Source organism: Alternaria hordeiaustralica (assembly GCF_023758085.1).
Source record: "Alternaria hordeiaustralica strain BMP 2776 chromosome Unknown scaffold_9, whole genome shotgun sequence".
NCBI classification, from domain to species: Eukaryota; Fungi; Ascomycota; class Dothideomycetes; order Pleosporales; family Pleosporaceae; genus Alternaria; species Alternaria hordeiaustralica.
The window spans coordinates 811,123-832,365 of record NW_026056781.1 but is presented as its reverse complement, the minus strand read 5'-3'; the positions used below and the strand labels follow the sequence as shown (position 1 = coordinate 832,365).

The window sequence follows — 21,243 nt, the reverse complement described above, 5'->3', positions numbered from 1 at the left end:
CGCCTCCCACAATCGCGTCCGTCTTCTCCACTCAGACCAGGATCATGTCCCGAAACTATCATGCAAAACTGGTTTTGACCCTCCAAGCCCCGGCATGTAATGCAGTCTATTGGCCAGGAAGCTCCGGATCCACCTGCAGTGTCACTTGCGCCACCAAAACGCGACTTTGCGCGCTCGCGATATGGACGTGAACGCTGGTTCGATTTTGCGCGTTCATCCCGGGCCTTGCAGCGTGCTGAGGCATAGTGCGTGCAGTAGAGACGCTGTCCGAGGCTTCTTGTACTTTGGTCTGCGTTTGTCACTTGTCACAGACATGTCATGGTGTCATAGGTGGTTGGCGACCTGGTGAGGTCCGGACCATCTGCTGGTCTTCGAGCATCGCGTTGGTGTTTCGACGCGCACCTATATGCAGCGGGGTTCCCTCTGCTCGACGCGATGAGGCAGGATGCACGCGAATTTGCTGGATCATGCATGTCGAGCTGACTTTCTGTTGGCTTCCCGTGCTGACTGCTGATGCGCATATTAATTGTCATGCATCCCTTCAGTTATTGCAGATTGGCAATCCATGAAGCATCTTCAAACTTGCAGCTAGTGTTTCCGATGATTCTGTATGCTCTAGCAGCTAATTCAGAAATTCTTTCCGTTGCAATATCTCGATTTGCTTTTCCCTTCGCGGTCGCATTGTCGCGTTGTCGCGTCTTCTGCTTACTCCCAGCCCACACCACTCTGCCTCGAGGCCTTGCTCCCCGCGCGACTCCCCACTCGAACTGGAATCCCACCCCAATTGTCATTTAAGTATGTCGCATTATCCTCATCAAAGCCATTCGCACAATTTCCCTTGCCCTTATCTCCGTCATCCCAGTCATCACCATCGCCATAGTTGACGTGAGCTTTTTCGCCATTCCAGCTCTTTTGACTGGCGGCACGACTACTAGGCCACCCGGTCGCAGCATCAGGCTGATGGGAGTATTGGCTCTTATGGCTAGCCTGACTACCAGCTGCCCAGCCTGATCGTCCATCCTCCCAGCCAGTAGTCTGTCCGTGTCCGCCACTCCTGTGACTAGCACGGGTGTCGCGACTACGATGTGTCCGGTGTGTAGACGGCTGGCTAGACACTCGACTTTGATTTCGCAGAGATCCGCGCTCACTATCTGTGCCGACGACACCGGCATCACTAGTCCCTTTGCTTATTTCGAAGCCGTCCCATGCAGCATTACTTGAAGGACGCGTTGGACCGCCGACATGTGAAGTCGTAGGGCTGTTGACTACGTTCTGGGAAGTAAAGGGTTCAATGCCAGTCCAGGCAGGATTGTCGGCGGCTTTAGGCCTATTGCTCCAGCTTTTCTCGCTGGGAGATTTGGTGCTTCCCCATGTATATGGGTGAGGATTGTTTAGAGGTGAAGCCCATCCAGCTGTCTTGTCTTTCTCTTCGCTGTTCTTCTTGTTGGCATCCCAGTCATGAGAAACGTTGCTCTTCACACTGCCTCCCCATCCAGTTGCAATGTGATCTTCTTTCTCTCTCGAAGAGTCACTGGGCGCATCTTCAACTGTAGGCGCTCTGTAGGTCGAATGGCTCTTTACCGAGCCATTGTCAAAGTCTTTCTTGGAGGTTCGTGCCTTGCCGCTCCTGCTCATACGGTGCGATCTGTCACTCTTGTGTGAATGACTTGGACTGGCCGCTTTCCACGCACCCTCAAACTGCCCACCGTCCCAAGACCTTTCTGGACCTGCATCACGGTTCTCCTTGACTGGAGACAGCTCGGGAGACGGCCATCCTCCAGGTAGTGAACGCACAGGTGATGATCTCTTCTCTTCGACCCATGAGTCCGACTTAGGAACAACTGGTTTGTAGCCCCTGGAGGCCGGTGTGACGTATCTGAATCCCTCACTGATAGTCTTGAGCGGTGAGCCTGGAGCGATGTATTCGTAGTCATCGCTCACCGATATGGCTGGAGACGCAACAGATGTAGGCTTGCTAGAAGGCCAACCACTGGCACCCCCCGTCATCATAAACCCCGTTGGCGACCCTATATTCTCGCCGTCATAAGGCAAGTAGCCGTCTTCGTAGTCCGACTCAGGGATAGGCGTGAGGGCTTTTGGTGGTGAGTGGTGTGATTGACGAGACTTCTTATCCTTGTCCTTCTTTTCACTTTTAGTCTTCTGCTTCCGGCTGTCGCCTGAGGGTTCCTTCGACGGACGGGTCGAGTTGCGATGTTTCGGTGGCGATGGGGCAAATGAAGTGCGAGCAGGGGAGGCTGGTTCGATAGTTGACGCTGCTTTGACCCATGGTCGCTGTTGCTCACTGACAGCCTTTTGTGGTCCAGAGTCGAACTCTCCGTCTTTGTCCACGATGATAACGCGGCCATCCTCTGCTTTGATGACGAACGTCCCCCATTGAGGTGGCATAGGAATCGTTACTGTATCTTTTTTCTTTTCTCCCTTCCCGCCAGCTGTCTCGTTCGTACCCTGATTGCGATCAGGTTTCTTTACCTCCAGTCCACCTAGGCCTCGAATCTTCTCCAAATTCCGTTGTATGTCTCCACTAATCGCCTTTTGCATGTCTTCGTTCCACATCGTACCTGCACCATGCTTGGGCTTCGTTCGTTTTCTTTGCTTGTAAAAGCATGTATCGATTGGGCCAAAGCCTGGGGCTGCTCCCGGAGGAAGGTGCATGTCCGCGCCGTCATCGATGAAACTGCCGGTATAGGCTGAGGTATCTGAGCTGTTGCCGGTAACCCACTTCGCGACATGGCCGTGGTCAAGCCCGCGAGGCGTGCGCTTCGTGAAAGAGCCGCCGTCATCGACGAAAGATTGGGGGGTTATGGAACTCATGTCTGCATTGTAGTCGTATGGTTGGAGTTCGGAAGGGGCTTGGGATAGACGCTCGCAAATGTATGTTTTGCAGACAGAGTTATTTCGATTTGCAGATTTGCGTACAGCGGGGCGGATGAAGAAGCGTCGGTGTGTTGAGGGCTTAGATGATGGCATATCCACAATAGTGGAGCAGAGGTGAAGGTGAACAGCCTTCTGCCTGCTGCATGATATACACACAACGACAACGAAAGTACGATATGCAGAGCGACGAGACATGTTTGCAAGACACGACAGACACAGAGACATATTGAGAGACTTGAAAACATTTACCGTGACACAGCGCCCGTGCTGCCAATTGCTAGAATACCTATGCGCACATCCAACAAACACCAACACGCACCAGCACCGACCCTCTGTTACCCTCGAAGCAAAGGCATCTGAGTCAACGCATCAACCCACTTCCTACAGCTTCGCCTTCTCCCGCTTTTTCTCCTGTTCCCACTGTAGCTGCACGTTGCGCATCCTGTACCAGCTCAACGCGCCAGCCATGGCTCCAAACGGCGGGAAGGCCCAGAGGAGGAAACTCCACCATTGCGGGCTGTTATTCCTGACGTCCTGCATGACTCTCTGTATCTCCTTCTCTAGGTAACTCCTGTCGTGGTCATTCCAGACTACGACGCCATTTCCCGGACCCCTCCGCAAACAGCGCTCGGCCTTCTCGCGCACGTCGCCTTGACTCATGACGCGGTTGCGCGCATCCTCTTCGGTAAGATGAGAGTCGCGATCTCGCAGGCGCTTTATTTGTATCGCAGGGTCCGAGACGCCGACGACAAGAATGGTACCGCAGTAGCGTTCCCAGCCACTTTCGAAGAGGAGAGGGACGTCTAGCACGACTGCCCAGTTGCCGCGCAGATAGGCCCACACCATCTGTCGGTACATCTCCTTGCGCACGGCAGGGTGCACGATGCTGTTCAGCTTCTTCCTGTCGCGCTCCTTCTCTTCTCCGCCGCCAAAGACTCTCCGCCCCAGTGCTGGCCGGTTCAGCAGGCGTCCTTTGGGTGTCGCATCGGGCAGGAGGAGGTCGGGCGTAGTAGGCAAAAAGTGTTCGACGATGGCATTGTAGCCCGGGGTGCCAGGTTCGACGACTTGTCGTGCGATGAGATCGGCATCTACGATGGGGAGCGAGTAGGGCGCCTTGGAGAGGATGGACGACACGGTCGACTTGCCCGTCGCGATGGAGCCAGTGAGGCCGAGGAGAAGCATCGTGGGCTAGTCTTCTATTGACGAAATGGGGTTTATGCCTGTGACTGCAAGCCCGGTTGTAAGGGCTTGGCTGTTGATGTTGCTTTCACATGGCGGGTGCGTGAGAGATGGGATGACGATTGCGGGGACCAGATAGTTCGTACCTCGGAGGTTAGCTAGCACGGGCCTCATAATCAGTCCATGGTTCGCATTGAGCACTGCTTACTCAAGAGCTTCATGCAATGAGACAGTGGTATGTTGTAACGGACGCATTCTGATTCATGTTTCTACGGAACTGTATTCGGAAAAGAATTCGAGAAGGATATCACTAAGCTGTTGCGCCCAACACCAATCTCATGTTCTCACTTTGCTCCACCACCACTCCGTTATGATCAACGTTCACGGCCGCTACGAAGGCGAGAATCAAGAACTGTTTCGTCTGCGAGTATGTTCCATGGAGGAGGATCAGAAAGATCAGAACTCTCAGAACGTCTAGGAGTCTCTTCTTCTGAAGCCCCTCCCGCGCTTTCAATCACCTGGGAATCAAAGGGCGGAGAAGGCTCCTCGGGTACCGAAGTCGTTACCGCAACCTGCAAACACCCTTGGGTTAGCCACCTAGAAAGGAACAGGTCTAGAGGATGAGGGAGCTCAGTCTGAGACCTCTCCATGGTTCACAGTCTTGTTAAGCGGCTCGACAAGTTTGCGCGCAGGGCGGAAGATCTGCAGCTGGTTGTCCTCGGCAGCACCCATCATGAGCCAAGGGTCGTTCTTGTTCCAGTCAAAGTCGCAGATTCGGTTGGTGAATCCACCGTGCATGAACAACCTGTGAAAAGTTAGTACAAGAGCCGGACATAGGTTCGGAACAACTTACAGCTCAGGGGGCCCATCTTCTTGCTCATCCTCCGTCTGTTCAGAGCCTATCTTACTGAAGTCCCAGAGGAGGACACGGCGATCGTAGCTAGAGCTGGCAAGGATAGCAGCGTCTTGCGGGTGCCACTGCAGACCGATGACATCTGAGCGATGGCTCTGCAGGCTGTGTATCTTCTTGTCGATGTTGCGAAGATCCCAGATTCCCACCGATTTGTCGGCAGAACCCGTCGCAAGCATCGAATCAAACTCGGGGTGGAACGAGATGCAGTTGACCGCGTCTTCGTGGGCTTCCTTCCTGTACAGCGCCTTCTTGTATGCCTCCTGACGAGTATCGATGACTTGCCAGGTAAGATCGTCTGACGCAGTACCGATGAGCTGGTGGTGGATTGGGTGGTATTGGACATCGTTGACGGTTGCGCTGTGGATGTTGTATGTTGCCGTCGGGCTGATGGTCTTGCTGTTCTTAGAGAAGCCACTCTTGATGTCCCATGTCTTGACTGTAGTATCTTCGTTACCAGTCACCAGATGTCCTTCTTTCAAAGGACTCCAGCTCAAGCCAAAGCCCTCTTTGCTGTGACCCACAAGCTCCGCCTCGAACTTGATGGTGTCATCCTTTGGTTGCAACGGATGCTTGGTCCGGTCGAAAATAAGCACCTTGCCATCGACACAGAGCGACGCTATGATATCGGGATTCTGAGGCTGGTAGCGGGCCTTGTTGACCTCGCCGGGGTGGTTGATCTTCTGCACAATCTTGAAGTCAAAGGGTCGCTTCGCATTGCCGTGGCCACCAATCTCTCCCCGTTCCTCGTTGAGCTCGGTAAGGTCTGGAACGCGGGCGTCTGGTATCTCGCAGTGAGCGATTTGGAGGTAGTTCTGGGCTTGGTTTGATGTATGGGTGCCGAGGATGACGCGGTGCTGGCTCATGTTGGTGCCTTCGACGGGCTTCTTGTCCGGCAGCCATTGCGTTGTGAGCGTCGGCCACTCGAGCGCGCGGCCGTACAGCATATCGTAGAGGAAGACACTGTTCTTCTTCCACATCTTGTACTCCTCGTTGATGATCTTCTGCTCGGTCTGTTCTTGGTCGTCCATCTCGCGGGAATCGAGAGCGTCTGTCGGTGGGATTAGTATCAGGTCTTGGAGCACTTTAAATTATTTCGGAGACGTGGGTGACTGTAGGAATCCGGTAGCGAGCTTGGATGCCATGCGCCGACTGTATCGATGCGAATGGTAAAGCGAAGCTTGCTGTTGGTCGGCATGACGCTGTCGCGGACCACACTTTCCAACAGGAAATGAACTTACCGCTCATAGTCTCGTCCATTGTGTGCTTGCGATCGTACTCGAAGTCACGGGCAAAGTGTATTGTATGGAATGCTGCGTGTGTAAAGCGTGGAAGAGGCACGACGCGCTCCCAAAAGTCGCGTTTGGACCAACCCCGATGTCGATCTCTTAGCGCCCCACCTGCTTGGCAGTCGCCGCCAGCATATCCATTGCGTCGATGAGCAAGACTCCGACTCTTTGAAGACCCCAGCGTCGAGAACCACCACCCCATACTCTCTCTCGCCCTCCCGCCCACAGCGCCTCTGCGCGCTTCTCTCTATTACCATCTTCCTCCCTGTCGCCCTCTTTGCGACTCTCACCCCGCCACTTGTACACACAAGGTGCATCGCCGCCTCACCACCATATCCATCCATCTTCAGCTATTCCTAGACAGTAGCAATCATGGGTGTCCCCAAATTCTTTCGATGGATGTCCGAAAGGTATCCCGGTATTTCGCAGCTCATTGCCGAAAACCGCATTCCCGAATTCGACTGTCTCTACGTAGGTACCCGTGTGTCGCAATTGATGCGCCTAGCTAACAGTCACAGCTTGACATGAACGGTATTATTCACAATTGCACCCACAACGATTCCGACAGCGTCACGGCGCGCAAGTCCGAAGATCAGATGTTCATCTCCATCTTCAACTACATCGAGCACTTGTTTGGCAAGATCAAGCCCAAGCAGCTCTTCTTCATGGCCATCGATGGTGTCGCCCCGCGCGCCAAGATGAACCAGCAGCGTGCACGACGTTTCCGAACCGCTCTCGATACTGAAAAGGCTCGGGAGAAGGCTATCCGCGAAGGCGTAGAGATGCCGACAGAGGAAGCGTTCGACAGCAACTGCATTACGCCAGGCACTGCCTTCATGGCGAAGCTCACGCAGCAGCTCAAGTACTTCATCAACAAGAAGGTCTCCGAGGACATAGATTGGCAGGGCGTGGAAGTCGTACTGTCTGGTCACGAGGTCCCCGGAGAGGGAGAGCACAAGGTCATGGAGTACATCCGTCAGGCCAAGGCACAGCCGGGCTACGACCCGAACCGCCGCCACTGCCTGTACGGTCTCGATGCCGACCTGATCATGTTGGGTCTGCTCAGCCACGATCCCCACTTCAGTTTACTGCGTGAGGAGGTGACGTTTGGTCGCCAAAGCCAAACCAAGTCCAAGGAGTTGGAACACCAGAACTTCTACCTCATGCATCTCAGCATTGTGCGAGAATACCTGGAGCTTGAGTTCCAGGAACTGGAAGAGCCCGGAGCTCTCAGCTTTCCGTTCGACATGGAGCGTGTTATTGACGATTTCATTCTTATGGCTTTCTTTGTTGGCAACGATTTCCTTCCCAATCTTCCACATTTGCATATCAACGAGGGCGCCTTGGCCCTCATGTTCAACGTCTACAAGACTGTCCTGCCCAAGGGCAAAGGATACATCAACGAGGAGGGTGTCATCAACATGGAGCGCTTGGCTATCTTGTTGGATGAACTCTCAAACATCGAATACCGTCATTTCGAATCTGAAAACTCCGACGCCGCTTGGTTCAAGGGTAAGAAACTTGGAAAGGAAGATGTAATGGTGAAGACGGCGAAGCGAGGCACGATTGTTATGACTACCCAACAGCAGGCTCTGTTCTCCAAGGTAAAGAGTTGGCTGGGCGATTACTTGGAGAAGAAAGAGCCAGCCCCGCTGGACCTTCCTGTATCTCTTCCTGCAGAGGACCGAAAGTTTGTCCAGGAACTTGCCGAAAAACTACATCTTCCATGGAAGACTGTACAAAATGACGATGGCGATCGCCATATTCAGGTTACAGCTCCACCTAAGCTGGTCGAGGGTGATTCGGACGACGAGGACGAGATGGACGACGAATCCACGAAAGCCATTGTACGCGTCGTACAGAAGTACGAGCAGGCCAAGGTTGTCGACATCTCACCCGAAGACGCCCAAACGGAGATGCAAAAGAAATACGACGAGAAGTTCGACGCTTGGAAGAACGACTACTACAAGAGCAAATTCGATTGGGATCGCAGCAACGAGGAGGAGCTACGCAAACTGACGGAGAACTACGTGCAAGGATTGCAATGGGTTCTTTTCTACTACTACCGCGGAGTAGCGTCATGGCCATGGTACTATGGCTACCACTACTCGCCCATGATTTCTGACGTCAAGCGGGGTCTGAAAGCGGACATCAACTTCAAGCTTGGACAGCCGTTCAAGCCTTTCCAGCAGTTGATGGGTGTACTGCCCGACCGCAGTAAGAGTATCGTACCGAAAGCGTACCATCCTCTCATGACAAACGAGGACTCTCCCATCATCGATTTCTATCCCCGAGACTTTACTCTGGATATGAACGGAAAGAAACAGGACTGGGAGGCTGTTGTCAAGATTCCGTTCATTCAAGAGGACCGTCTGCTCAAGGCCATGGCCACCAAGGAGAATGACTTGACGCCAGATGAAAAGATGCGTAATTCATTTGGTGTTTCACTCAAGTTCACATACGCCAAAGATCTGGATTTCGTGTACCAGTCATCTCTGCCAGGCGTTTTCCCGGACCTTCCCCACTGCAAGTGCATCGAGAACATCTTCGACCTGCCGACCATGGAAGGATTGGAATACTATATCGGCCTCATGGACGGTGTCAAGCTGGGAGCAGAGGCATTGGCTGGCTTTCCCAGTCTGAAGACTTTGCCGTTCCATGGCAAGCTGGAGTTTGCAGGCGTCAATGTTTTCATGCAAGATAGCCGGAACGAAAGCATGGTTATCACACTCCTTGATACAGAGCCACGACAGTCTGTCTCCCACGCGCAGGCCAAGCTGGGCAAGGCGGTTCACGTTGGTTACCCCTTCTTGCACGAAGCGAAAGTGGTCAAAGTATCGGACGAGTTATTCGACTACGTTTTGCCCGAGGATGGCCCATCTCCTGCACCTCTTGCTATTCCTCATGGTCCACAGGAGATCTCCAATTGGAAGAAGACAGCCAACCGCATTGAAAACCAGTACAGCAAGCGCCTCGGTATCAACGTCGGAGAGATTGAGTCCCTCGTGCACGTAGAAATGCTCAAGGGCCTTAGGAAGACTGACGAAGGAGCTACCATCAAGGAGTACGGTGAGGTTGCTGGGCTGCAAGTGGAGTACGCGACCCAGACAGTCGTAGACGACGTCTTCAGCGCAGACCCTCGCTTCCTGGAAAAAGAGGCACTTCCTATCGAGGAGGAATTCCCCGAAGGAGCACGCGCATTCTATCTCGGAGACTACGCCTATGGCCGTCCTCTGCAAGTCGTCAGCCATGCCGACAACAAGGCTACAATCATGGTCGCCAAGCTCAAGAAGCAAGAGCCGCATTTTGGTCGCGAGGTTGTCAGTAAGGCTGAAAGGTCAACGCCCTATGTCCCGTCCTATGTTGTGGCAAGGCAGCTGAACATGCCGCCGCTTGCCTTGTCCAAGCTCACGTCCTCTTTCAACGTCAACTCAAGTGGTCTCAAGCTCAACCTTGGGTTGAACCTCAAATTTGAGGCGAAGAAGCTCAAGGTGTTGGGCTATTCTCGTAAATCAGCCAACGGATGGGAGTACAGTCAGAAAGCGATGGACCTTTTGGCGCAGTACATGATCAAGTTCCCAGAGTTTGTTGCCGCCATTATCAACAACCCGACAGGTGATGGATGGGAGGACACTGACTTTTATCCTCCCGAGGTTGCAAAGCAGAAGGTCAAGGAGATTGGAGCCTGGTTAAAGAGTGTCCAGACCAAGAACTTTGAGAAAGTACCCTTGGACGCCGAACAGCTCGACTCTGATACAGTCAAGCTCATCGAGCAAGCGGCTGATGCCAACTTCCCACTTACACAAGAAGTGGAGCCCAAGACCGTCGCCAAGGTGCCACGCGTTGCCTTGCTGAAGCCGTCTGACGCGGAGCAGCGTCTTGGACACCAGAACTTTAGCATTGGCGATCGCATCGTCTATGTTCAAGACTCTGGAAGGGTACCAATTGGATCATCAGGTACCGTGGTTGGCAAGACCCGCACCGCACGTGTTTTGTTGCTGGATGTTGTGTTCGATGCCACCTTTATGAGCGGTACATCGCTCGGAGACCGCTGTTCGCCATTCAGAGGATCCACTGTTCCAGCAACTGCAGTTCTCAACATGACGGATCAGCAGGTCGTCCACTATTCCAGTGCCGCTGCCGCGAAGCGCCCACAACAAGTACCTTCATCGTACAACATGCCTCGCTTCGGTGCTTCTGGGGGTCCTCAGCTCGTTCCAGCGGGTACGCCAGCACCTCTTCGTGGGTCATACCGAGGAGCATTCGGAGGCGCGAACGGACGGGGTGGAGGCTTCGCGCCACGCCAAAGCCCAGGACCACAGCAACCCCAAGGACAGCAGCAGACCCTCCCGATCCATGGCGGACCACCTCGTGGTGGCCGTGGCGGATTTGCGCCCCGTGGTGGACAAGCAAATGGCCAGCCCGCGCAGAATCAGAACCAAGCTCCAAACGGCGGCAACGCTCGCGGCAACCTCCGAGGTGGCTCAGCAGACTTCGTTCCCCGTGGACGAGGAGGCCACAAGGGCCGTGGTGGCTTCACTGTCATCGACAACACTGACCCGGCGGAGGGAGTTGTTCCTAACAACCCGAACTTTCAGCCGCGGAACTACTCGAACGTGCCACCACCGGCCAATCTAGATGGCGGACGTGGTGGTAGAGGACGAGGCCGTGGTCGTGGCGGATTCCGTGGGCGTGGAGGCCCAAGGGGCGGCGCGCAACCTGCTCCACAGTAGTGTCTTCTTCTCGATCATTTCAAAGTCTGTTGGGTATTGTTTGAGCGTTCCAGAAAGTAAGTTAGCGTGGCGTTGCGGCGTTCAGCGCGAACACATCTGGGAGAAATGCATAGACGATGCGCGTACATGTCAGGGAAAGAGCTCGAGGTGATTGGGAAAATAACGGTGGATGATAGGAGTGGTGTAGCTTGATACCCATAGAGTCGTCGGTATCAACATGAATAAAACTTAGCTCACTCGAACATTTGTACTTGGTGACCATATCTGCTAATCTGACGTGAGATGGTGAGCACTTCAGACGGTGACGCTAGTGCGTCAAATAGGTGAACCCTGGTCTCATAGGGCTGAGCTCCGACCTCCGCGCAAGAGTCCAGATACGTGTTAGGACCACCGAAGGCTACATCTCCGCGCCCACGTACAACAATCTTCCCTCCCTCTCGTGGCCGACAGAGGTTGATAGACTGGGCTCTGAGCTCACCCCACACATTTCATAATGCATTCGACGCTTGTGCGTCTCCAGAATGTCTTTGGCTTCTTTACCACAGTCGCTTTCACAGTCGCGAGTATCATCGCGCTGAGCAGCTTCGTCTCCCCGCAGAACCCGACCACCAGTATATCACTGCGCAACGTGCAGGTAGTGAGAGGCCGGCCGCACTACTACTCACCTAAGCGGGAAGAGTATGCGCATGTCAAGTTCGATCTAGACGCTGGTACGTCTCTCACCTAAAGTCGCAATAACGCTGCGGCCAAATGCCTAGACACCACGACTAACACCTCTATGCAGATCTCAGCTCCCTCTTCAACTGGAACACGAAGCAAGTCTTTGTCTACCTCAAGGCCGTCTACCCCTCCACCCGCGCCTCCGAACCCCCGTCCGAAGCCATCATCTGGGATGCCATCGTCGCCTCCAAGTCCGCGCCCTGGAACCAGAATCACTTCATCCACCCCGACCCCAAGTCCAAGCTGCCCAAGCAATCCGCCAAGAAACGCGCTGCATCCAAGCAAAAGACCGCGTCGCCTTACCCCGTCGGTGAACTCCACCTCGATAACCAGAAGCCCAAGTACAAGATTACCGATATCACTGGCAAGCTAGGCAACAGGACGGATGTCACACTGGAGCTGGGGTGGAATGTGCAGCCTTGGGTTGGCGCGCTGACATGGACCAACTGGAACACGGTCGGTGTTTGGAAGGGTCTCGAGGGAGGCAGGAGCAAGGCGTTCAGCTTCCCTGAGGTGGGCGCCAAGGCGGCGACACCAAAGGACTTGGAGACTGAGAAGGGCGCGGAGGGATACAGATTGGTTGTTGGTGAGGAGGTGCCGCTGAAGAAGGCTGCTGTTTAGGGAAAACGCGGTCAACATACTTGCGAAGAACCGGATTGGAAAATGGGGTTATATTTGATACCAGATATGGAATGCCCTTTTCAGCTTGATCATCAAATGTCCAAGTTTTGACTTGCTCCATGGGGTCGGTTTTGGAATTGTGTTCCCGGTAACATCTCAGCCATGAGTTCGGTAGATCATGTGCTCAAAGCGGATATGCTGCTGCCTCGAGCACATGATTTCCCGAACTCATGGCTGAGATGTTATCGTGGGCTTGGTCATCATGAAAGACGCTTAAGGCAGGTATACTGATTCTGGTACAGTCACATATGTCCATATGTTGCCATGTATTCAATGCAAGAGTTTAAAGTCAATTCGAGTTTGTGAGCCTGACCATTTGCCGTTTATCAAGATAACCATATTATAATAACCTTCAGAGTTCGTGGGAGATAATGCGCTGGTAGTAAGGTAGGCCTGCTCGGGTCAAGGTCGGACCTCCGATCTCGCCGCAAACCGCCACTTTCAGGTCGTTGGATTTCAAAGCGCGCTCCACAACCCTCAATCACTCACACCATGCGCCATCCGCGACACCCTCTACACCACCCCTCCTCCCGCTCATCTGACGACGCTCCGGATTAATACGATAGTTTGTGGGACTCGAAATCGCATACACCCTCGTATAACCAACTACTTCCCATCGGCACCCGTCAACGCAAACCCCACCGACCCCGCCGTTCGTACATACCAAGGCCAGTCTGAGCCTCCGTGTTCGCGATGCCTCTCGAGAATATTCGCAACATCGTCCTCGTCCTCTCCGGCAAAGGCGGAGTCGGAAAATCGAGCGTGACCACGCAACTCGCCCTCACGCTATCACTACAAGGACATTCGGTCGGTGTCTTGGATATAGATTTGACGGGTCCGAGTATACCGCGCTTCTTCGGTATTGAAGATGCGAAAGTAAGACAGGCGCCTGGTGGCTGGATACCGGTTGATGTGCACGGCGAGCAGACGTTGGCGGCACACCAGAAAGAAGGAGAAGAGGCGGCTGCAGGCGAACAGAAGATTGGATCGTTATCATGCATGTCTCTGGGATTCATCCTGGCTTCGCGCTCCGACGCTGTCATCTGGCGAGGCCCAAAGAAGACCGCCATGGTGCGCCAATTCCTGACTGACGTCCTCTGGCCACCGCTTGATTACCTCCTTATCGATACACCACCCGGTACATCCGACGAACACATCTCCCTACTCGAGACTCTTCTGAAGAACACTACACCGTCTCCTGCTCTCAACCCGCACGTCCCGTTCTTGGCCGGCGCCGTCGTGGTAACAACCCCACAAGCTATCAGTGTTAGCGACGTGAAGAAGGAGCTGAATTTCTGCAAGAAGACTGGAATTAGGGTACTAGGCGTGGTAGAGAACATGGCAGGATTCGTGTGCCCCAACTGTTCGGAATGCACAAATGTCTTCAGCAAGGGCGGCGGAGTGGTCATGGCGACGGAGTTCGAAGTACCATTCCTCGGCTCTGTACCCATCGACCCAGCCTTTGTGGAATTGGTCGAGAGCGGGACGAGGCCAGTGTATCCCAAGGGTACTGTCATACAAGGCAAAGAACTCGACACTGAAGAGGTCGCAGCTCTTAAGAACAAGGGCGGTCTTTTTGTAGATAAGTACCGGGACTGTTCGTTGGCGCCGCTATTCTACGAGTTTGTGACGAGGTTGAAGGGGGATATTGGAAGAATTGTATGATCACATCGAAGTGGTTGATTGTTCATAAAAGGAATAGCGGAGTGAAGAAAGAGACATGATCGAAGATGTAGAGAAGAATAGATACCCCTCCCTATCTCAATGATCTAGCAGTGCTGGTGAGTCTTCGCTTCCCCTGGGGAAATTTCAAGGAACGCTGACCTTCGCATAGTCCTCAACATCCACTTTCCGTGCTTCGCCATTATAGGGTTCTCTTCATTCCTACACGTCGTCATGACAACGCCCTGCTATTTCGTCATCTCAGCTCAGGTGACTGTAGCACTCCTGCTCGGATACCCGTGAATACGTCTCGCTACAGCGAATCAGGAACGCAGTATCTTGCCGACAGGTAAACATTGCTCATAGACATCAGCAGTCCTCCCTTGTGACTCGCCAGGTTCCAGTCGCGGTCGTCAGTATCCGTCCCGTACTCCACACCCCATGCCTCATTGGTACGGTGGGCTCGTTTCGATAGAGCAAACGCGCAGCTGCGAGCTTATAGGTGAGAGAGCGCTTAATTATGCTTTCAGGTAAAGTTGAACGTAGTTAATTATCTGCCAACTGTTTTGCGGGCTCCATATAAAGCCGCTACTGCCCACAAGTAAGGACTCATAGTCTTTCGTCCTACCTACTACACCCACCAACTTTTTAATATATCAGAAACACCGAAAACCGACTGGTAAGTGACTATCGCGACCCTGAGATTGCTCGACAATTATAGCTTCCAGCGCAAGACGCCAATCAGACTCCTGCAATACTGACCTCGCAGGCTGCAAGATCGCCGACACTATGGACGCTGCGAGCAATGACACCACATCGCCAGACCCTCATTCTACCGCGGGCAGTCCGCATCGGACAATTCCGACACCAGTTCAAGAACAGGACCAGAGGAAGAGTCCTGAGACCAAATTGCGTCAAGGACCCGGCAACGGCGCAGACCAACTCCCGAAAGGTAACTCCGTTCCTATCACAATCAACAGCAACGAGATTCTGACTTCTGAAGAAGAGCCGAATCCAAGCGCAAAACCGCAATTCATGGTCAAGCTGAAATACAGTACCAAGATTCCTGTGACTTCTCCACAAGGTCACCGAAACATCAGTAATTCCTCTTCTACTTCTCCGGAGTTGCGCGCGACTCCGGGTGGATCAGCTAAGCCATCCATCGAAACCGCCATCGTCAAGCAGGAAGTCGAAGACCATGAAGCTACTGCACCTCGAAACCCAAACTCGACCTCGCCACAAGTCAAGATCGAGAAACAGAGCGGTGAGCAAGGCTCAGCCCTGAAGCCCCTGAATGAGCCCACGGGAAGTTCGGGTCAGTCCATTATGGTCAAGGACGAGCCTGAGCACGATGCACATGAAAATGTCGACAATCGAAGTCAGGACCTGATTAGGGATGCTATGAGCATTGATGGTCAACTTGGCGACGAGTCAATACAGGTCTCGGTCGAACATGACACTTCTGGCAAGCCCTCGGATGCTCTCGGTGTCCAGGCTGCTACGTCTGAACCCGAGAACTTGAAGGGGACTGCGGCCGTGGAGGTGCAAGATGTCGATGACGTCAACGGCGGCTATCAGCAGAGCGCAAACGGACTATCGATCGCACGTGATAACGACTTGTCGTTTGTCGCCGACACCAACATGTCTTACCCCTTCGATGTAGACGAGTGGGCCTCCAACGCCGCGAACCAAGCCGAGGCGGACGCGGCCAGCGGAGCCCGACAACGCCAGCATTACCAACCGATCGACCACCAGGCCATGTCGTCCAACTTCACATATCAAAAGATGGGTATGCGGCCAGAAGATCCAATCGATCAAGAATCTATGGCCTTTCTTAGTGGCGAAGCTGAAGCTGGGGTACCGTGGAGTCAACGTCAACACGTATTTACGGATCCAGTCCGTTTCACCAAGTCTAGTTCACCCTCAATTGGAAGCGCACGTGCACTGAACCCAGCTGCCATCCTCCAAGGCCTTTCGCTGTACGGAACACATTCACCCCGCCATGGGTCGCAACAGCCCGCTGGCCAAAACCGCCAACTCGATATCGACTCTGCCTTCAATCGTCAACAAGAGCTTCAGGCCTTGGTTGAGGAGAAGCAGAGACAGTTGGATCAAGTCAAGAAGAAGCAAGCGGAGCGTCAGCGATCGAATCGACAGGTATCTTACGATTCTGCCAGTTATCATGGCCAGCCAGCTGCTGTACCTTCGTTCCTCACTGGCCCAATGAGCTATCAACGAGCCTCACCGAGCGGCTATCAGCAGATGAACTACGGACAGAACAGCTCGCACAACTGGACACCAGAACGTCATACTGCCCAGGTCACCCAAAAGGCACGAAAGCAATTATTCAACGAGCACGACTGCGACGACGAAGAAGGCAATGCTTCCGATGATGATGAGCCGCTTCGGACGCGGGTGGAGCGTCACCCATCAGTCACTAGCCTGCATGACGACTCAAGCGTCGAGTTCGTCGCGAGCAATTCCAAACCCAAAAGCAGTGGACCTATTGCCGACCGAAAGGTAGTGCGCATGCCACGCCCTCTTCCTCAGCCTGCTTCACCTTCTCCCACACCCACAGAGAACGCGCCACCTTCCTCCGACGACATCCAACAAATTGATTGGACGCTTCCCCGATATGAAATGCAACGCCAGCCTCTCGAGAAAGGCGAGGAGATTCCTAGCGCAAAGGTCTCACTCCCTGGTATGGTCCGCGAAGAAGTTCTCCTCTCCCCAGACCACGCAGACGAAGAAGCCCGCCTACTGATCGATGTCTTCATCCCCGGTCAGCAAGCCATGTCATCACCAGACCCAGAGCCCGCCGTCGCTCTTCTGAACTTCCACACTATCACTCTCATGGTCATAGAGGCGTACGTTCAGTTCGAAATCGGCGACGAGTTCGGCATGGGACGAGGCCACTTCCACCAAGATCACAACCGTGGCGAAGAGGACTACGAGCGCATGCGCGATGCTGTCAATGCCGATACCAACGAGATCTTCTTTGCCGTCGTTGACCGATACCGCGCGGGCTTGGAGAGCAAGAAGAAGCCGCTACAACTCATTCGCGGCACGCAAGAGTTCTGCGACGTGGCGCTTGATGTGATCTATTACATCAAGCAACATGGACTGCTGAAGCCAGAGCCTAAGACCAAGAAGGTTAGGGCTGATAAGGGAACTAAGCGGGGGCCTCAGGCGAAGACTGCGGCAACTGAAACTGGGGCGAAGGGTAAGGGTAAGGGGACTAAGCGGGGTACGGCAGCCAAGCCGAATGAGGTGCAGCCTAGGAAGAGGGTGAAGACTGCGCCCGCGGTCGAGGTCAAGAAGAAGAAGAGGAGTGGTCCGGCGCCAGCTCTTACGGTTGTGAGGAAGTGAGCGATTAGGCTAGGAGGATGGTCAGTGGCCATCGAGTCTTTCAGCGCTTGAGGTGAAGAAAAAAGGCATTGGAAATGGAGCTATGGAGTCTCATTTGCGGGATTTCATGATCTGTGAAAGATGGTGCAGTCGTTCATGGTTTTGGCCTCTCATTTTTCCATGACTTGAGTCCTATAGACCTTTCCTTCAACGTACAGATCCCAGTATTCATGTCTTACTTAGTGATGACAAGCTGGAGGAAGACATATGACCTTTTCCCGTATCTTGGAATGAGAGATAGGGTGACTGCTCTGTTTGCCCGTCTTCGGCTGTTCTCCCCGCCTCGCCCAACAGCTCACTTTGCTTCACTTGAAACGTCTCAAGCTAGCTCTCTCGAGACCGAAGTTATCCTTTGGAAAGAGAGTGCTACAGCTTCTAACATGCTGTGCTCGTTGCTTGAATGTGAGACGCTATCCCATTGAATCAACATCTCTACCCGTCCTAGTACATTGTACCCACGTGGACGGGTTTTCAATTCCAATTTCCTGCAGCAGTTATTCATCTCCGTTGCCGTTGCCCAGGACTGACAGTGCCCCCAACTAATAGTCGTCCGGAACGCCTGGGGCTTGTGAAGCTTGATCCAATAATGGAGCAGCTCCAGAAGGTCCGCCTTTTTTGAATGGCTGGCTTTTGATTTCGCTTTAGAAATGTCGAAGTTGAGCTGTCGAAGCCGCAGGCGAAGTAGCGGAATGTTGAGGAACAAATCATCCAGAACATGCATTTGGGGGAAGGCTTTTGGGATGATGACGGTGACCTCGGTGGGGTCGATTACGGGTTTTATTATAAAACGAAAGCAAGGTTTGCGAAGCCATTTGGCGTCGTGGGCGCGAAAGTACTTATCGGCGGCCTTCTGGATTTCCTTCTGTGCTTCTTCTCGGATCTGCTTGCATATATGTAGCAGAACGTTGTAGACTGAAGGCGTAGGGTAGATATTTAGCTGATCTTCTGGTGTGAAATATGCGTAGATCATGCAGCGCAGCTCTGCGGGTAGGTTGAGGAAGGAGCGTCCATCTCGGCGCATGGCGGGGAGTGACGAATGGGAAGCGGCGGATTCAGTGTAGTTGCCCGGCAGCTTTGCGTCGTCGCTATCGTGACTCGTTGAAGATGTAGAAGTCATCTTAATAGTGTATTAGGGACTGGTCTGCGGATCGTAGTCGAGTTGTAGAAGTCGAGTCGAGGTGGTAGCGCGGATTGGTGCAGGACGCATCGATCCAATTTGAAAGGTACACAATAAGATAAAAGAGCCTTATCGTTAGGCAGACGCAGAACTCAAACTAACGTGACGTCACAAAATGAACGCAGTCCGTTATAGCTGCGTGAGCGTCAAGGCTTACTAGGCATTCGCTCTCTGCGCTTCCTTCTTCCTTGCTTACCTTAACGTACACAAAGGCTGAAACTCCACAGAAATTCAGAATTCAATACATACAAATCACCCAACCATCTACTCAAGACCACCATCACTCGCCAACATGACGGAGCAAGCCGTGGCAGTTGCTACCCCCGATAGCCTCTCACCCACATCTCAAACCAACAAACTCATGACGCCGGCTCCATCCGTCGCACTTGATGCGCCCAGTCGCTTTCTTCAACTGCCTGCAGAACTGCGGTTCCTAGTATACGCATATCTTTCGCCCTACTCCTCGACTGATCGGGAGCACTTCGGCAAAGCTCAACACCTCAACCTCATACAAACATGTCGACAAATCCGCGAAGAAGCACCTCCAGAGATTGAGAAAGCTGCTGAAGATTTCTACCGCAATTATGAGAGGAACTGGTATGATAGCCACGGAGAGCGTGTTTGGATCAAAAAGGATCGCTCTTGGGATAGGGTGAGTGTGCACATCGATCATCCCCTCATTGGTCGCGGTGTTCCGCTACTCGAATTACCTCTTAAGCGAGTCGATATCTGCGTTACTCAGGCCAAAACCCACGAGCTGAAGAGTGATCTCCTCCGAAGATACTATGCACAGTTGAAGAATTTCACGAGGAGGTCGGACGCTCCGACGCTTTGCTTGACACTCAACGGCTCCAGATGCATAAAATTTCGTCATTTGAAAGACAATCAATCGTTCACTCATAGTACCTAAGTCGTGAAGTGGAAGACGGGTTAAAGGGTTCTTCGGGAGCGCGGCATCAGATGGTGCGCGTAGGGCATTGTATGTTATTGCGGGTAGACCGTTACAGGCCAACACGATGAGATCAAGGTAGACCATATCAATGCTTCACTATGACATTACGATAACTTCTAATATATCATGGCGTCATCTACTACTTCTTAGCGTAACTGTGGTAGTTATCAACAGGAGCGACCTCCTTGACGCTCTCCCAAATCTGTTCAATGCCCTTGACCGCCTCATCGCTAAGCTTGCCCTTCTTCAAGCTCTGCGCAGTCTGCTCAGCCTGAGCAATCTTGCTAGCACCGAAGATGACACCATCTTCGTCTCCCTCAAGCGCGCTGTGGTAGGCCATCCAGCGGTATGCGAGTTCCGCCTTGGTGACGCCTTCCTTCTCGGCAATCTCGTTCCACTTGATGAGCGCCTTGCGCATCGTCTCGTTGTCGTACAGCTTTCCGTACATGTTGCCCATGGCTTGCTCATTGAAGCGTCCGGCGCCTGCATCAAGGTCTGCTGCCGTCTTCACAAGGAAGCCACCAGCGAGGGGCGAGTATGCGTAGAAGTGCATACCGAGCTTGCGGAGTGTGGGGAAGAGCTGAGTCTCCAGGTGACGGGCAACGGGATTGTAGTTACCCTGGTAGACCTGCGGGAGAGGGTAGCCCTTGGCCTTCGCGATGTCGTAGACTTGCTGAACTTGCTCGGCCGAGAAGTTGCTGAGGCCAAAGCGGCGGAAGATGCCCTTCTTGTAAACCTCGTTCATGCCCTCCAGGGTCTCCTCAAAAGGAACGGTTGGGTCTGGAGCATGGATATAGAAGATGTCGAACTGGTCGATCTTGGCACGCTCGATAGATTCCTGGCAGTACTTGATCACAGTGTCCTTTTTGAGTTCACCGGGCGGACCAAAACCGCCAGGGAGCTTGGTGTCGATAATGAAGTCCTTGCGCTTCTCGAGCTGGCCGATGGCAACTTCGGATCCAGCATAGAGACGTGCGGAATCAATGTTCTTGACGCCGTTGGCAAGCAAAACATCGATGAGTTTGGCACGGTCTTCTTGCGTGTTGAAGTACGCAGTGTCTGAGAGCGCAGCTCCTCCGAAGACTGATTTGACCATGGTGATGGGTGATGGAATTCGATTTTGATTCGTGGGGATTGGTTTGTGATGTTTAGAGTCAGACAAAAGCTTCAATGCGTAGGAGAATTGATAGCGGGGAAAGCACGAGCGATGATGTTGATGATATAACCGATGATGCAGGGGAGGAAGCCGCGGTTGAGCTGTTGATAGTTCCTTCCCAACACCCCTCTTCCATTGACTTATATACCCAATGCAGCAGGCAGCAGCTCGCGTCTTTCTCCCAAAACGCCGAGCGAGCCAGCATCCACATTACAAATGTTCACACATACCAGTCGTCCGATGATGCCACCAACACAATGCGTATTCTTGGTAAGGCGTGCTCCACTTATTCCCGACCCCTCCTCGACAAGGATTGCACAATGGCCCCGCTCAACCACTCTTACGCATATGCGTACGGGAATAACGGCCCCGGCATAGACAGTTACACCAGTCACGTGTCCATTGTGCAGTTCAACTAAACACCGAACGAATGTAAAGTTCATTCATGTATTTGGATACAAGCGATGGCGCGATGCGAGAT

The 21,243-nt window shown here is 53.2% G+C and overlaps 8 protein-coding genes across 8 annotated transcripts; 4 read left to right on the top strand and 4 right to left on the bottom strand.

The window, feature by feature from the left end:
* Positions 1-705: 705 nt before the first annotated feature.
* Positions 706-2,832, bottom strand: J4E84_005515 (uncharacterized protein; the record flags this gene model as incomplete). The annotated part of the gene is made up of 1 exon (XM_049388112.1): positions 706-2,832. One exon carries the CDS (start codon positions 2,830-2,832, stop codon positions 706-708), a length of 2,127 nt encoding a protein of 708 aa, XP_049244352.1.
* A 444-nt stretch (positions 2,833-3,276) lies between these two features.
* J4E84_005514 (uncharacterized protein) lies at positions 3,277-4,077 on the bottom strand (the record flags this gene model as incomplete). Its single annotated transcript, XM_049388111.1, has 1 exon — positions 3,277-4,077. The coding sequence occupies one exon, from the start codon at positions 4,075-4,077 to the stop codon at positions 3,277-3,279; it is 801 nt and encodes a 266-aa protein (XP_049244351.1).
* Positions 4,078-4,704: 627 nt separating this feature from the next.
* Positions 4,705-6,244, bottom strand: J4E84_005513 (uncharacterized protein; the record flags this gene model as incomplete). Its single annotated transcript, XM_049388110.1, has 3 exons — positions 4,705-4,879; positions 4,928-6,035; positions 6,226-6,244. 3 exons carry the CDS (start codon positions 6,242-6,244, stop codon positions 4,705-4,707), a joined length of 1,302 nt encoding a protein of 433 aa, XP_049244350.1.
* Positions 6,245-6,645: 401 nt separating this feature from the next.
* On the top strand, positions 6,646-11,006 carry J4E84_005512 (uncharacterized protein; the record flags this gene model as incomplete). Its single annotated transcript, XM_049388109.1, has 2 exons — positions 6,646-6,744; positions 6,792-11,006. The coding sequence occupies 2 exons, from the start codon at positions 6,646-6,648 to the stop codon at positions 11,004-11,006; spliced, it is 4,314 nt and encodes a 1,437-aa protein (XP_049244349.1).
* Positions 11,007-11,499: 493 nt separating this feature from the next.
* J4E84_005511 (uncharacterized protein) lies at positions 11,500-12,347 on the top strand (the record flags this gene model as incomplete). Its single annotated transcript, XM_049388108.1, has 2 exons — positions 11,500-11,716; positions 11,791-12,347. The coding sequence occupies 2 exons, from the start codon at positions 11,500-11,502 to the stop codon at positions 12,345-12,347; spliced, it is 774 nt and encodes a 257-aa protein (XP_049244348.1).
* Positions 12,348-13,100: 753 nt separating this feature from the next.
* CFD1 (cytosolic Fe-S cluster assembly factor cfd1) lies at positions 13,101-14,072 on the top strand (the record flags this gene model as incomplete). The annotated part of the gene is made up of 1 exon (XM_049388107.1): positions 13,101-14,072. One exon carries the CDS (start codon positions 13,101-13,103, stop codon positions 14,070-14,072), a length of 972 nt encoding a protein of 323 aa, XP_049244347.1.
* Positions 14,073-14,858: 786 nt separating this feature from the next.
* On the top strand, positions 14,859-17,438 carry J4E84_005509 (uncharacterized protein; the record flags this gene model as incomplete). The annotated part of the gene is made up of 1 exon (XM_049388106.1): positions 14,859-17,438. One exon carries the CDS (start codon positions 14,859-14,861, stop codon positions 17,436-17,438), a length of 2,580 nt encoding a protein of 859 aa, XP_049244346.1.
* A 2,307-nt stretch (positions 17,439-19,745) lies between these two features.
* On the bottom strand, positions 19,746-20,702 carry J4E84_005508 (uncharacterized protein; the record flags this gene model as incomplete). Its single annotated transcript, XM_049388105.1, has 1 exon — positions 19,746-20,702. One exon carries the CDS (start codon positions 20,700-20,702, stop codon positions 19,746-19,748), a length of 957 nt encoding a protein of 318 aa, XP_049244345.1.
* Between the last annotated feature and the right edge of the window lie 541 nt (positions 20,703-21,243).